Source organism: Bos mutus, chromosome 22, assembly GCF_027580195.1.
Source record: "Bos mutus isolate GX-2022 chromosome 22, NWIPB_WYAK_1.1, whole genome shotgun sequence".
NCBI lineage: Eukaryota > Metazoa > Chordata > Mammalia > Artiodactyla > Bovidae > Bos > Bos mutus.
In genome coordinates this window covers 50,963,218-50,980,125 of record NC_091638.1, presented here as the reverse complement: position 1 = coordinate 50,980,125, position 16,908 = coordinate 50,963,218, and the positions used below count along the sequence as shown (strand labels likewise).

General features: G+C 45.4%; 1 protein-coding gene across 1 annotated transcript; it reads right to left on the bottom strand.

Moving 5' to 3' along the window:
• Positions 1–532: 532 nt before the first annotated feature.
• On the bottom strand, positions 533–8,441 carry CIMIP7 (ciliary microtubule inner protein 7). Its single transcript, XM_005909370.2, has 4 exons — positions 8,415–8,441; positions 6,443–6,556; positions 1,356–1,412; positions 533–949 (listed from the first exon to the last, which is right to left on the bottom strand). Exons 1-4 carry the CDS (start codon positions 8,439–8,441, stop codon positions 533–535), a joined length of 615 nt encoding a protein of 204 aa, XP_005909432.1.
• Positions 8,442–16,908: the final 8,467 nt, after the last annotated feature.

Genomic DNA, 16,908 nt, shown 5'->3' with positions numbered 1-16,908 from the left:
CTGTGACTTGGATGACCACCCTCTCCCACTGCCCTGGGTGTTAGAGCTCACAGAACAAATACCATAGAATTAAGATGATCTCCAGATCCATGTCACACAGCATCACCTCCGTGGTGGGGGTGGGGGTCCAGTGGGGGTTGGGTCCCTCTGTACCAACTGTGGGGAAGCTGTCTCTTAGGCATGGCAGTGTGGCCACTCACCAGATGCCCTGGAGGCAGTAGCCTCCCAGAAGAAGCAAAGCTGCCAGCCCTGGCCTCCTCCTCCACTCTTTGCTGCCCACCAGTAGGGACTGCTGACTCTGCTTTCCCTGCAACCATACTGATTGCAGGAGGTTCATGGTTGGGTTTGTGGCCAGAACGGATTTGGGGTCCTGGAACCCACATGCTGTGTCCAAGGTAACCCTCATGGACCGTTAGCCTGGGCTGTTAGCACAAGGTGCCACGGCACAAGCAACAGAGGAGGCAGGCGGAGGGCCCATCTTACTGTTCTCCAGCCTCTGAGACCTCTCGGGCTGCAAGCACAGACCTCTGGGTCAGCCATCCTTGTTTAATGTTCTGGACCAGTTTAGACACTCAGAGACCCCAGCGTGAAGATAATGCTGCAGCAGCTTGGGTCTGGGGATCCCCGGGAGGTCAGGCAGTGGGTCGGTGACTGGGGTCTGGGGGCCCATGTTGTCGCTGCCACAGTGGCCACCCCGGGATGGCTGGCAGAAATTCTGCTGGTAGGTGGTGTTAACGCGGAGAGGCTGGATCTGCACAAAGTGGACAAGGCGCTGGGGGAGGTCCCCGAGTCCTGGCCCTGACCGGAATTCGGTCTGGTAGGAGGATTCGAGGGGCCGCGGCTGGCGCAACTCCAGTTCACAGGGTGCCCAGCGCAGGAAGGTATGCTGCTGCCACAGGCGCTCCAAGTCTTTCCGCCTTCCGATTCCCTGCAGCAGGCAGTAGGGGCCCTTCTCAACGGTACGGGCCCTTAGCCCACAGTCTTCGCACCAGGTGATTCCTTGGGCCCCTCCTATACCCCAGCAGGCCTGGTGATGCCTGGCCTCCCTGGCCTGTACCCCAGACTCTTTGAACTGCATCCCAGCCATGCCTTCCATTCCAGAGTGAATGGAGCCCCAGAAAGTCAGTAGCCCTAGGATATTTGCACATTTTCAGGCAAATGTGGAGGAAGCCAAAGCAGAGGGACCTCTGTTTGGGGAATGGCTGTTTGCCAGAGGAAAGAGGTTATCAGGCAGACAAACACTCCTCTGGATAAAGGAGCCTGCTCTGCCCACCAGGTCTTATCCCCTCCACCCTACCTCAATTTCAACCTAGGCTGGAGGGCTGCCCATTGTTCTTCCTCTCTCCAGCACTCACCTTATCGAAGGAAGTGCGGTTGTCATGCTTGGAGAAGAAGTGTTGCTGTGGTGGCTCCTTGAAAGACAGAAAGAAAGAGGGTGAATGGGGGAAAATGATGCTTAGCTGTCCCTAATATGCTATTTGAAGGTCCCATAATGGAGAGAAGTTGCCAGGAGCCACCACCCCTAAACTGCCAACACCTTGAAAAGGCAGATACAAATTAAAGCAACAGCTTATTCCTGGAACATCTCATCCCAGCACTTGCCCTCAAAGCAGAAGCCTTTGGGGTCTCTGATTGAGAGAGGGGCTGAGGCATCTTACCGGACATCCTTCATCAGTGGGGCAGCACTTTAAGTTTCACACCGGGCCTTTAACCCTAGATCGTTCACGACTAGGCTCCAGCTCTCTCCTCTTTTAGTGTCTCATCAGTGACCCAGGCTCTTGGCCCTAAATATTATACTACCTGGAAACTGACATTTTTCTTGATAGCTTGAGCTATCTCCTGAACTTCAGACTAATTAGCCAACTGCCTGCTCCATATTTCCATGTAAATGTCTAACAGACATCTCCAAACACATGTCTTGGTTCTGGATCATTTCGCAAAACCACCCCACTGACAGGCTCCCCCAGCTCAGGTCATGGCAGTTAGATCTTGCCAAACACCCCAGAGGCCGCTTGATTCTTTTCTTTCATACCCTGAATCCAGTGGGCCAGGAAATCCTATTGATACTTCCTTCAATATGTACCCAGATCAGACTACTTCTCATCATGGCCACTGCCTTCTCTGGTCTAAGCCACATTCTTCTGATGCCTGAATACTGCAAGAGCTTCCCACTTGGTGTCCCTGCTTCCAGCCTTTCCCCTCCAGCCTACTGTACTCTTAGCAGGTAAAATAACTCTTAATACGTAAGTCAGATCACACTCCTGGTTTGCCAAAAATCAATAATTTCTCAAGTTTATAAAAGTCAAAGTCATCATAGTGGTCCATGAGACCCACATGATATTGATTTCTTCACTACCTCCAGCCACACTGCATCCTCAATGCTCCTCAAACACTCTAGCTACTTCCACCTCAGACCTTTGAACTACCTCTTACTTCTGCCTGGGACTCTTCTCCTGGCTGGCCATGACTCCCTCTCACCTGTTACTTGGGAGGCCTTCCTTGACCACTAGAGTTCCATCGCCCCAACCCTGCATTTTTCACCTTCTAACACATTGTATGACTATATATGTTGCTATTCATCTGATGCCCCTGACTAGAACACAAGTGCCTCATGGGTAAGGTGTGTCTTACTCACATCTGTAACTCCAGCACCGAGCTTGGCACTGTGCTCAATACATATTTGCTGTTAAATCAATGAACAAGGACAGGGACTCCCTGGTGGTTCAGTGGCTAAGATTCTGAGCTCCCAAGGCAGGGGGCCTGGGTTCAATCCGTGGTCAGGGAATGAGATCTCACATGGGAACTAAGAGTTCCCATGCCACAATTAAAGATCCCACATGCTTCAGTGAGGGGCTTCCCTGGTAGCTCAGCTGGTAAAGAATCCACCTGCAACACAGGAGACCCCGGTTCAATTCCTGGGTCAGGAAGATCTGCTGGAGAAGGGATAGGTTACCCACTCTAGTATTCATGGGCTTCCCTGGTGGCTCAGCTGGTAAAGAATCCACCTGCAATGTGGGAGACCCGGGTTCACTCCCTCAGTTGGGAAGATCCGCTGGAGAAGGGAACAGCTACCCACTCCAGTATTCTGGCTGGGAGAATTCCATGGACTGTATAGTTGCAAAGAATCTGACACGACTGAGTGACTTTCACTTTCACATGCTTCAATAAAGATCAAAGGTTTTTTGTTTTTAGTAAGATCTTTCATGCTGTAAGACACAGCACAGTCCAATAAATAAATGGTTTTTTAAAATAATATTATTTTAAAAAAGAACCTACTATATAGCACAGGGAACTCTAAATAATACTCTGTAATGACCTATATGGGAATAGAATCTAAACAGTGGATATATATACGTGTGTAATGGATTCACCTTGCTGTACAGCAGAAACACATTGTAAATCAACTATACTCCAATAAAAATTATTTTTAAAAAAGATTTTATAGATTTTTTTTTGATGCACCACATGGCTTGTGGGGTCTTTGCTCTCCAACCAGAGATTGAACCCCGGGCCCTCAGCAGTGACAGCATGGAATCCTAACCACTGGACCACGAGGGAATTCCAAGACTTTATAGATCTTAATACACACAAATGGGAAATTTGAATGAGAGAGGTGAATTACATCCGTGTCAATGTCCTCATGGTGATAGTCTATTATAGATTTGCAAAATGTTACCACTGAGGAAACTGGGCGAGTCATAAAAGGGATCTCTCTTTACAACTTCTTCCAACTGCCTATGAATCTACAGTCATCTCAATAAAAATTTCAATTAAAAAATCTGGGGGTCTGGGGTATATTCCAACTGCCCCCTCCCCCGATTCTTCCTGCATCTCTATTCTTAGCTATGGAACTGTACACAGCCCTAGAATGTGGATGCCTCGGCTGTTGAAGGCAGCTCTGACTTTGGAAACTCACTATTCTTACAGTGACAGGATAATCTATCAACTCCCACTGACTTGAGTTTTATTCTCACAACTGTGGGAGCCTGGTGAAAAGTGCAGTCATTTCCTCTCCGCCCAGGCAGTTCAGAGTATTCTTGTCCCCAAGGAGAATTTCACCTGCATCTTTGCTTCTAAACCACCAAGGGCTCCTTTTCCACTCGGGTAGTAAAGCCCATGGCCTCTGAGCAGGTAGGGCTTGGGCTAGGATACAAGCTGAAGAGCCCTTGGGGGAGAAGTAGGTTTCCTGGATGGGTCAGTGTTTGCCTGTGGGAGGGCTAGGAGGCCCTGTGGAGGCTGAACAGCATGCAGTTAGGGGGCTACTGAGTTGGGGGGGCGGAGCTCTGTGGCAGACTGAGGTGTGGTGGGGATGGGGCAGAGACAGGGACACACAGCAATCACGGTATGACAGGACCTGCCTCCAACCATGAGGCCCTGGCATTCTGGTCTGACCTGGAGAACAAATAAGCCCAGGATTACATTTCCCAAGAGTCAGGCAGGTGAAGGCTAGAAATAAATTAATCTGCTTTAGAAGAAAAAAAGAGTAAAAAGAAAAAAGAATTTTCTTGCATCTGAATGACAAAATTCATATCTGCCCCAAACTAAAGGTAAATGGATGCCACATATTGGAAAGGTTTTCAACAAGAATAGCTGCAGTCAGCTAGCTGACACCTGGTATCTCTCAGCAAATAAGGGGGAAAAAAATGTGCACCTTCCCAGAGCAGTTCCACTAATTAAAACAGCTTTAGATCTAGAGTCAGGAGACCTGGCATTTGTACAACCTAAAGCCCAAGACACATAGATCATGCTATTTGGGGTTGATGATAATGCCAGCATATAACTAGTCTTGACTTTAATCAAAACAGGTCCCCAAATATGTCCCCTACTCTGTTCTTGGGGGGACAGGTTGAGAGGACATTCAGGTCTTTGGGATGAGAACTACCGCTGAGGGCTACTACAGACACCAAGCAGGACGTGCCCAGGTTGCCTCTGTCCCCGCGCTGCCCAGATCTCATCATTCTCTCGGGGGAGGTGGCTCCAGACTGGCAGTCTGGAGTCGCATTTGGGCCTGGCTCAGTATGCAGTGACAGACAGCCCTTCCAACTGAGCACGGTGAGGAAGCTCAGGCTCTGCGGCATGGCAGACTCCAAGACCCTGCTCCTGGCCTGGGAAAGCAATTTGTAGCGAATCCAGATGGCAGAGCGAGTAGGACCTGGCTGGAGGCCGGAAGCAAGAAGCTGCAGTGGGCGGGGCAGGTTCCAGGCACACCTCCAGGTCCCTCCCTCCACCCTGCTCTTTCCCAGGAGTCTGATGTGAACTCAGTTCTCACCAGGCTGACTTCCCTCAGACCTGAAAGGAAGCCAGAGAGGAGATGGAGGAGAGGAAGGAGATCTTTCTTCTCTGGGCTCCCTTTCAGGACAGCCCTCCCTTGCCTGTGTCTTACCACTTCTCTCAGGATGGCCCTCTCCACACCACTCTGTCCTGGGTTCTAGAAGCCATGCCTTCCTCTTGCCCCTTCAGGCCCAGCAGTACTGGCCACTTGGTTGTTACCACTCTGTGAGACTGCCTTCCCCTGAAGCCCCCACACCTACCCCTGTATATGAATGCACTCCTGAGTGCTCCCGTTTTGAGTGGGCTTTTTGCTGTTGGGCCACTCACTGACGCTCAGCGCTCTCTCCTTGTCTCTAGGCCTGGAAGCATGGAGGGCATAGGAGTCCAGCACCCCTCTCCTGTTATCCGGGAGCCTCTTGCAGCCACTCTAGGCCACTTCTGCCATCACTCCTACCAGTCCTCCTTGATCACACATGGAGGTGAATGTGTGCATGCATGTGTGCTAACTAAATTGCTTCAGTCGTGTCTGACTCTGTGTGACCCTATGGACTGCAGCCTGCTAGGCCCCTCTGTCCATGGGAGTCTCCAGGCAAGAATACTGGAGTGGGTTGCCATGCCCTTTTCCAGGGAATCTTCTCGACCCAGGGATTAAACTTGGGTCTCCCGCCTTGTAAGCAGATTCTTTACCTTTGGAGGCACTAAGGAAGCCAATGGGGGTGGATACCTGCCACTTTTCATGCTGTTCTCCTGATCAGAGGAGGCTTCCTTCTCATTCCTGAGCCCCTGGACTATGAGGCTGACTGTGAGCTAGGCCACTGACTTTTAGGGCATCAAGGAATTCATGCTGAAGGACAGTTGTCTGCAAAACTCAAGGCTTACTTCTTGGGTTCTGGAGGCTCTCACTCCATGATCACCCATCCCACCTTGGCCCTGATCCTTCCTCCATTTAGAAACAGCGTGAGCAGCACTGTCCAGCCCAGTACCAGCTCTTATGCACCCTATCAGTCAGGGGAAGATCTGACATTTCAGGGACGAGGGCCCAGGCCTAATGCAAGTCCTGGGGATAGGCTGGCCTTGGGTGTCAATTCAGCTGTGGTTGGGCTAAGGATGTTGCTCTTGCGGCCTGAGAGCAGCAGAATGTGGCCCAGCTGCTTGCAGGGCTGCTTCCTACCTGACAGCGCTGCAGGAACACTGCTGGAGGCTGGGGCTTGGCTGCAAGGCGGTATTCTCGAGCACTGTCACTCCTGAATTGGCCTCTGTAGTGCCCATAGAAGCCACTGTTGTGCTGTAACAAGGCAGGCTTGAGGGTGAAGCCCACCCAAAGCCCCCTCCCAAGTCTCAGACTTCCCAGGCTAGAAGCCTTTCCTGGGCTTTCCTGACAGAATAAAAAGAATCAGAGGAGGAGGGACACCCTGGAGAGGAACCAACAGAGGAATGTCTCCATCCATCATTAGAACAGTTGGCCTCAGCTGTGCTGGGCAACTTGGGAGGGTTATGTGTGTAAGCAAAGGATTCCTTCCTTTCTTCTTCTCACCTCCCTCTCTCCTTCTCTCTCTGTCTCCCTTCCCTCCTTCCTCTCCTTCCTCTCTTCCTTCCTCTGTCTCTTTCTTTAGAGCATCCTAATATGGGCTGGCAACCTGCAGCAGTGAAAAGACAGAAAGACCCGGCTCCTGTGAACCTTTCTTCTAGGGAGGAAGTAAGACAAGTGACTAGAGTCAGGAAAGAAAGAACCTGATGACTGGATCCAGAGTGACAGGCAGCAGGGGATAGCATCTCATGACAATGGGGGTGGTACCTGAATGTGAGGAGGAATCAGCCACGTAAGGAGCAGTCAAAGAGCATCCTATGTGTGAGAACTGCAAGTGCAAAGATTCAGAAGGCAGAGAGAGACTTGTGTTGGAAGAACCAAAAAAAAAAAAGAGAGAGAGAGAGAGAAACAACAACAAAAAAAGGCCTTATTGACTAAAAAAGACTGTGAGCAAGACGAAGAGAAGTGAGGCGGTCAGGGAGGGACAGGGCCTGGATTGGATTAGGAATATGGATTCTAAGAGCAAGGGAAGACCTCAGTAATGGAGGGAACCAGATGGGTTCTAAGTTGGGGTGACTTAGGAAGCACTGAGCAGAGTTTTGAGAACAGGGACACTATCTGGTGGTGAGGTCCTTTCCTGAGGGATCTGAGAGGAAGTTTCCTTCCTTGTCCTCCCTGCATTAATAAAGATCACAGGTCCCTGAAGAGCAAAGATTAAATTGATCCATATTCTGCACCTGTTGACAAAGTCATGAACACCTGTTTGTCGCACACTTTGCTATTCTGGGGAGAATAGTGCACCATCTGAAACTGGAACAACGGATGAACTTCCCAAAAGAAGTACTTCACCAAAAGTGGATACTTTTGGAGAGAATTTCAGAGACAAGGACTGGCAGAAGACAGAAATGAGCACCCATCAGGGGTATAAGAAGCTGTATTGTACTGATGTCATGAGGCTTACAACGTGGTTGACCATGTCCTGCCAGGGAAGTCCTGTGGCCCGACCTCATTGTTCTCAGCGCTCCCTGGAGAGGATAGTCTGTCTAGCCCACTCCACAGTCACAGCCCTGAGCAGAAAGAACCTGTCCCAAGCTGGCCTCTGGCCATCAAAATAGGCTTCTTATCTTTTCATCCCACTGAGGGCTTAGGTCATCCAACTTGTCTGTCCATCCTTCTGCTACTGTCAGACCTTCCTCTCTATTCAGTTTATTTCAACAGTATTTACTGGGCCTTGACTGTATTCCAGGCATGGGACATAGGGCTAAAAGGAAAAAGTCTTTACTCTCAAGATGTTCCCTGTCTAGAGAGCAGTCAAACTACAGAAGTTTGGGAAGATCAAACAAAAGACTGGGAATAAATGGGGTGGCAAAAGAACTAAGAGGATCACCTAATCAAGGCCTGAGACCAGGACACAAGGAAGAGGGCATGGTGTCAGGAAGAATAGGTCAGCTCTAGGGGGCCCACAGAAAGGCAGAGCAAGAATGGGCAGTTGGGGGGTTCTCCTCTAGCCTGGAGGCTAGATAAAACCCTTCTCACTTTACTCCCTCGAGTCATTCAAATTTCAGGTACTACCCCAGGGCCAGGGGCTAGGATTAATTGTAAAGTGCATTCTTACCCAGGAGCCTACTAAAGCACTTTGCATCTTTCCGGTAAAGGAGCAGAAAAGATAAACTTTCCTCTTGTCTTTTTCAGGCTACTTCTGGAGAAGGAGCATCTCAGCAGGTCAATTTCTTGTTGCTTAGTGACAAAGGGAGGTTGTGACTACACAATGCTCCTGATTGTTGAGGCAGTGCCCAGCCTGCTACTCTCTTTGTGCTTTCTGCTTTGTTCTTCTCTTTGAGAGAAACCTGCCCCTCAGCACTAAAACCTGCCTCTCAGCTTGGGAGAGTTCTTATATATAGAAACATATAAGGCTTCACAGTGGAGTCTGATGAACTCACAATGAAATAGCAAAGAACATTTTAGAGGCAAATCCTGTATTTTTAAAACTGTAACCATACTGCCAGGGATATAAATTTAGAATACATTTCATGGAGTCAGAAGCAATGCTAAAGGGACTGGTGGCTCTTAGGATAAAAATGCTGCTTCAGAATAAGGCTCCGTCAAGTTCTCAGGAGTTTGTGGTAACCGAGAACAGTAACTGTTGGCAGGTGAATGTTACAAGGTCCCAAGTGAAGAAGGAGAGAGCATAACAGTGGAGCAAAAGCAGCAGCATGAAAATATCTGACACCATGGTTCCATTCCAAGCTAGCCTTAGGCAGATTATCGTCTCTCTCATTTATAACATAGGCATGTGAACATTTCACTCCCTTTTCTAACATGAAGAAGCTGGTGATGAGCCTCTAAAAATGTGCCAGTGAAAAGTTCAACAACGGGAAACACTCAGTAGGGCTTGTGTCATTGGCACAAGCCCTACTAGCCAGAAAATCCACCCTATTAGTATAGTTACTCTGGAGATCCCCTCCCACATGTATTCACAACTACAGGAAGTTCATTGCTATATCTGTATAGGGGAAGAACTATAAAAAGGCTGAATGGTTATCTAGAGCACAATGAGAAAACTGGCCTATAATTACACAATAAAATATTGGAGTTGCCATAAATCGGCTACAGATACTTGAATCCATAGAGATAAATCTTAAAAATGGTAAGTCAAGTAGTTGTAGAGGGAATTCCCTGGCAGTACAGTGGTTAGGAGTTGGCGCTTTCACTGCCAAGGGCCCAGGTTCAATCCCTCATAGGGAACTAAGATCCCACAAAAGGTGAGATATGGCCAAAAAAACAAACAAAAAATTGTATAATTTGACACAATTTGATTTATGTATATACCTATGAAACATAACCACGATCAAGAAGCAAACATATCTTTCACCCTCAACTTTATTTTTGCCCATTGGTATTCCTTCTCTAGGGCATTCATTGGCCTCAGGCAACTGCTGAGGCTAACTGTCTTTCTATTATGATAGATTAATTTGCATTTTCTAGAACTTTATGTAAATGGAATCATTCAGTATGTGTTCTTTTGTGAATTTGTCTTCTCACTCAGTATAATTATTTTGAGAACTATCCATGTCATTGTACCTGTCAGCTGTTTATTCCTTTTTATTGCTTAGTAGTTTTCCATTGTGTAGATGTGCCAAATCTCTCCTCTTGCTCTTTTTTTTAATAATTTATTTTTTTAAATAGGTTTAATCTTTTAATTTTAGGCTCACTGAAAAATGGAGCAGAATGTCCACAGATTTCTCATATACTTTCTGCTCCCACACATGTGTACATTTATTATAAATGCTGATCCAAGATCAACGCATCATTATCACCCAAAGTCCAAAGATTACCTTAGAGTTCACTTCTGGTGAGGTACCTTCTATGGATTTGGACAAATGTATAATACATAATGATGTGTATGCACCATTATATTAGGTTGGTGCAAAAGTAATTGAAGTTTTGCATTGCTGAAAGTTGCCATTTGATATTGGAATACATTTTAAAATAAATGTGGTTGTTATACATCATTTTAATATGTATTTCTTCCTTTATGTGTTTTTGCTAATGACTTATTGTCATTTATTTTATATTTATTTTAGACCAGGGAAATGATGTCAGATAAGAAGCAAATTCGAGCAATTTTCTAACTCGAGTTCAAAATGGTTTGTAAAGCAGCAGACACAAGATCAATGATGCATTTGGCCCAGGAACTGCTAATGAACGTACAGTGCAGTGGTGGTTTAAGAAGATTTGCAAAAGAGACAAGAGCCTTGAGGATGAGGAGCACACTGGTCGGCCATCAGAAGTTGGTAACTACTAACTGAGAGCAATCATCAAAGCTGATCTTCTCACAACTACACGAGAAGTTGCCCAAGAACTCAACATTAACCAATCTATGGTCATTTGGCATTTGGCATTTGGCAAATTGGAAAGGTGAAAAAGCTGGATAAGTGGGTGCCTCATGAGTTGACTGAAAATTTAAAAAAAAATAGTTTTGAAGGGTCATCTTCTCTTATGCTATGCAACAACCACAAACCATTTCTCAGATTGTGACATGTGACAAAAGTGGGATTTTATACGACAACTGGCAACAACCTGCTCAGTGACTGGACCGAGAAGAAGCTCCAAAGCTCTTTTTAAAGCCAAACTTGCACCAAAAGAAAGGTCATGATCCCTGTTTGGTGATCTGCTGATGGTTTAATCCACTACAGCTTTCTGAATGCCAGTGAAACCATGACATTTGAGAAGTATTCTCAACAAATCAATGAGATGCACCAAAACCTACAATGCCTGTGGCAATGGTCAACAGAAAGGGTCCAATTCTTCTCCACAGCACCTGACTGCACATCACAGAAACAATGCTTCAAAAGCTGAACAAATTGGGCTATGAAATTTTGCCTCATTGGCCATATTTACCTGACCTCTCGCCAACTGACTACCACTTCAAGCATCTTGACAACTTTTTGCAGGGAAAATGCTTCCACAACCAGCAGGAGGCAGAAAATGCTTTCCAAGAGTTCCTCAATTCCTGAAGCATGGATTTTTATGCTACAGGAATAAACACACATTTCTTATTGGCAAAATTATGTTGATTGTAATGGCTCCTATTTCAATGAATAAAGATGTGCCTGAGCCTAGTTATGATTTAAAGTTCACAGTCCAAAACTGAAGTAACATTTGCACCAACCTAATAGTATCATACACAATAGTTTCACTGCCCTAAAAATCCTCTGTGCTTCACTTATTCAACCCTCCCGCCCACTGTAGGCCCTGGCAACTAGTGATCTTTTTACTATCTTCATAGTTTTGCCTTTTCCAGAATGTCATACAGTTGGAATCCTGCAGTAGGTAGCCTTTTCAAGATTGGTCTCTTTCATTTAGTAAATAAAATGTATTTAAGTTTCCTCCATGTCTTTTCATAGCTTAATGGATAACTCTTTCTTAGTCCTGAATAATATTTCATTGTCTGGATGTACTACAGTTTATTTATCCATTTACCTACTGAAGATGAAATCTCAGTTGCTTCCAAGTTTTGGCAATTATGAATAAAGCTGTTATAAATATCTATGTGCAGGTTTTTCTGCATGCATACATTTTCAACTTTTTTGGGTAAATACCAAAGAGCATGATTGATGGATCATTGGTAAGAGTAAGTTTAGTTTGTTTTTTTTTTTTTTAACTCAAATCTGGCTATATTTCACTCCAAAATGCTGTGTATGACTATTATTTTCTGTTTACAGTTGATCTGAGTTCCATTTCATTTGTGGTTATACAAAACTACCTGGCATTCATTGAGCACAGACATAATGACAGGGCAGACAGATGATCCAGAAATGCGGACACCCAAAATAAATGACCCTGGGGTCAAAAATTGGCCTGTGGATACTGATATCCTTCTAAGAACTCAAAAGAGAATAAACTTATTCAAACTGCCGTTCCCTCCTGTTTCTTTCCCAAATTTAATAAATACAATGATACACATAAAAATTATTCTCTCAGCAGAACCTCTTAGACGTTAATCAAGTCAAATTCTATGACAGCCAACATCAACAGATCTTTTAATGGAGCTAGAATTTCACACAGTTAAATGCTGCTTAAAGTAAGTGGGCCTACCATTAAAGCTATGTCTGTGGCAGTGATCTGACCTACAATCACTTCAATATACCTTTGCATTTTTATCAGGTAAACCTCTCAGGAGGGGACTATGACAAAGGGGGAAAAAAATTCTAAACAATCTACTTTACCTAAGCTCAGTGTGATTCCAACAGTTACTCAGTGTGACTATCACTGCATTATTTTTCAAGAAATACTGAAAACTTTCAGCAACTACAGTCTGTATTTCTAAGGTTCAATGAAGAAGTGAAGTCGCTCGGTCGTATTCGACTCTTTGCGACCCCATGGACTGTAGCCTACCAGGCTCCACCCATGGGATTCTCCAGGCAAGAATACTGGCGTGGATTGCCATTTCCTTCTCCATAAGTTTAGTTTTATAAGAAACTGTCAAAATGTACTCTAAAGTGGCTGTACATTCAGCATTCCCATCAGCAATGGATGAGAGTTCCTGTTGCTCCACGTCCTCACCAGCATTTTGTGTTGCCAGCTTCTGGGTTTTGGCAATTCTTTTTGTTGCTGGGAAAGATTGAAGGCAAGAGGAGAAGGGGGTGACAGAGGACGAGATGGCTGGATGGCATCACCAACTCAACGGACCTGAGTTTGAGCAAACTCCAGGAGATAGTGAAGGACAGGGAAACCTGGTGTGCTACAGTCCATGGGGGTCACAAAGAGTCAGACATGACTGAGTACTTGGACAACTGGTGCACAGTGGTATCTTTTGTTTATTTATTTTGTTTCTCTAATGACATACACTGTTGAACATTTTTCCTGTTTATTTGCCATCGGTGTATCTTCTCTGGAGAGGTGTTCTATCTTCAAAGTTTTTTCCTATTGTTGAATATTTTGAAATACATTTTATGTACCAGTCTTTTATCAGCTAAGTCTTTTGAAACCACATACCAATCAGGTTTTTGTCCCCTCTACATTACTAAAACTGCTCCTGTCAAGGTCACCAATAGTTAATTCTCATTTTCCTTGATTCATTAGCAGCATCTGACACTTAACTTCCTCTTTGATGGATGGTCCTGGAGGCTTCCACAACTCCTCAGTCACTGCTGGTGTTCCTCCCCTATCCCTAACCACTCCTACTCTGACTCCTTTGCTGCTTTTTCCTCATTGAAGCCTCTAAACTTTGCGTGTCTTGGGACTCAATACAATCTGTTTTCCATTCATACTCCTTCATTGGTGATCTCAAGCCACTTCACGGCTTAGACAGCCATCTATAATTATCTGAGAGCGTCTGCATCAGCGAGGGGATTCAGGGCAAGGTGTGGGTGGACAGCAGGGTATGAGTATGCAGGTGTGAGGGTCCATCTCGTCAGGTGTGTGTAGGCTGGGTGTTGCACAGCAGTATGTGGTGAAATGTAGGTCAGCGGACCTGGCCCAAGATTAAAGGCTTCACAAACTATTAGGACCGTTAAAACCGTTAGCAGCTTGCTGTGGCAGGAGCGGGCCTCATTGGTCAGAGCGCATCCTGGGGGCGTGGCCACACAGCTTAGGCAACCTCCTCGGGACCAAGCGGCCTCTAGATCAGGCGCGTGCCCTCAGAGGTGGAGGCCGGAGGGGGTTGGGCAGGGCAGGCTGGAGTGTGGTGGGTGGGGGGTGGGGAGTCGGGGGATGGAGGATGGGGGGGGGGGGTCGGAGGACGGGGGATGGGGGCAGGGGGGTCGTCGGGGGACGCGGGGGGCGGGGTGGTCGGGGGATGGGAGGTGGGGGTGTGGTGTTGGGATTAGGGTTAGCCCTTTCTTTCTCTGTGAGGAAAGACCACCCTGGCTCTTCAAGGGACTTGACTTCAGCTTCCCTGGGGAGCTGTTTTCCTCAGGTTCTTTGGGGACGAAGGCTTCCCGGCCTGCCTCAGAGACCAGGAAGAGAGTCCGCCCCCGAAGTCAGGGTGAACCGGAACCCAGGGAACCCACTGGGATTGGTCATTGATTATTATGACGGGAAATCCCTTGGAGGGGTCTGGAAAGGACAAGGAATGACTTATTTAGTCTACGATCCCAGAGCATGTCTCCTGGTAAAAGAGACTGAAAATGAGAAAGAGCGACTGAACCGAGGTTGAGGCAGGCCTGGTGGAGGCCAGAAAAACAGACTAGTTTTCCCTGTGGCCAAGTAGGGGCACTTGGAGGACCCTGCACTGCGATCTCAGGATTCTCTTAGTTGAAGATGGGGTCAGATGGGAGGGCTCGGAGCCCCTTAGGACACACCCTCTTCAGCCCCATATATTCCTCCCTGCACATAACCATGCCAAGGCCCTTCTTGTGGAAATAGTCACTTGCACTGAAACCTTTCCCTTCCTTTTCTGCTTCCTTTAATGGGATTGGAGGATGAGAGAGGGAGGGAACTCAGCCCCTGTAAGGTGTTAATATGTGCATTTCAATTTTCATTTACCTTAAAATAGCTAAGGTCCAACTAAGAATGACTACCTCTTCATTACTAATGTTATACTAGTATCTGTGAGGAGAGGGATTTTTGTAGATGGGATTTCTACCCTCTGAGAATATAAAAGCATGTATACAGATAGCATGGTGACAGGTGAATGCACAGAGGACAGGTAAACTGAGACTCTTGGCACATAAAGCACCAGGTGGCCGTTAAGCACAATTGGTATAACCATAGAATTTCTAAAACCATATTTAAGAAACCTCTTAAGAGTAAGTTAGGTCTGGAACCTGGGGAGTAGTTATTCTAAACTGCAAACAACAGGTTATATAAATTACTCTATCAGCATAAACAGAAGTGAAAAACAATAGAGGATTTATCATCTATATGTAGTTATAAGGACCTTGTTAAAAAAAAAATGACCTTGTAGTGATATGTGTAAAAGTGTCTAGATTCTAAATCTACACTTTAGATGGAGGAAATTCTGCTAGTGTGGATGGAAGAAAAAAAACACAGACTATCAAAAAAACTCGGACATACACACCCCATAGACTGTAGCTCGCAAGGCTGCTCTGTCCATGGAATTCTCCAGGCAAAAATACTGGAGTGGGTTGCCATTTCCTACTCCAGGAGATCTTCCGGACCCAGGAATCCAACCCAGGTCTCTCCTGCGTTGCAGGCAGATTCTTTACCATCTGAGCCACCAGGGACCCCCAAACATGAAGATCAGGAATCCCATATTTACTTTATCTCCTTTATTAAAATATATAATAAAGTCTGTGATGATCCAGGGACTTAAATGTAATAATTGAAAACAATGTTTTAAATTTATGGATATTTGGAAAGTTTTGCTCCATTGTCCTAATTTAGTTCCCATTTACTCATTTAATAATATTTTGTATTATTTGCCAGCACTTATTATTTGCTATGCACAATTTGTAGATTTTGAGGGTATAGCAGTGAACAAAACAGACAAAAATTCCTATCTTCAAAGAGCTTAAAACTACATTCTGGTAGGCATGGGTGTGCATGCTGAGAGACAAAATATGATAAATTAATAAAATGTATAATATATTAGGATGATAGGGTAGAGAAAAAGCAGGGAAAAGACATAGTGATGATGATGATGATGATGATGATGATGGTTTTGGCCTCACCACTTGGCATGCAGGATCCTAGTTCCCTGACCAGGGATAGAACCTGTGCTCCCTGTAGTGGAAGCTCAGAGTCCTAACCATTGGACAGCCAGGGAATTCCCATATAAGGGCTTTTGTGTTTCTTTTACTGTGAACCATTGGCTCAGATGTCCTGACCATTTTCTGTAAGATTTGTAGTGTGATACAAAATTTTCTTTTTAAAAATGTTATGTAGTCAGATTTGTCAGTTTTTTTCTTCTGGACTTTTTGAGTCAAAGTTTTCCCCACTTCCAGGCTATAGAGAAATTTACGTTTCCTCCACTCCAGTGCTTTTATGGTTTCATATTTATTTTATCTCTGATTCATTTGTAATATTTTGTGACATATGGTGAACAGACTAGATCTGATTTTTTTTGATATATCTATTCAGTTATCCCAACTCTACTTTAAAATGTTTATCTGTCCCCAACAAATCTGAGATACTACCTTTATCATAAACATACATTTCCATTTCAGAAAGATTTATTGCTCTGTTCTACTGGTTTGTCTATCTAATCCTGTGCTAATTTATGTGATGAGATGTGAGGAAGCATCTTGCATTGTTCCTGATTTTAGTGGGAACGTTTTTAGTTTCTGACCATTAAGTGTAATGTTAGCACAATATTGTAAATCAACTATGCCCCAATGAAAAATTTTTTTAAAAAGATGATGTTAACTTTGGGTTTGGGGGTAGATGTTTTCTATAAAGTTGAGGAAATTTCTGTTTTTTTACTTTGCTGAGAGTTTTTATCATGAATGGGTGTTGGATTTTATCAAACGCTTTTTTGTATCAATATGGTTGTATACTTTTTCTTCTTTAGCCTGTTGATGCAATGAATTAGCAGTTCAGTTCAGTCTCTCAGTCCTGTCTGACTCTGCGGCCCCATGGACTGCAGGATGCCAGGCCTCCCTGTCCATCACCAACTCCTCGAGTTTACTCACACTCATGTCCAT

Coding starts and splice junctions, on each gene's coding strand:
- CIMIP7 (XM_005909370.2), bottom strand. CDS start 8,441: ATGCAAAGTGCTTTAGTAGGCTCCTGG. Junction 6,557..8,414: donor GTGCTTTAGTAGGCTCCTGG/GTAAGAATGCAC, acceptor GCCTTGTTACAG/CACAACAGTGGCTTCTATGG. Junction 950..1,355: donor ACCGCACTTCCTTCGATAAG/GTGAGTGCTGGA, acceptor ACCGTTGAGAAG/GGCCCCTACTGCCTGCTGCA.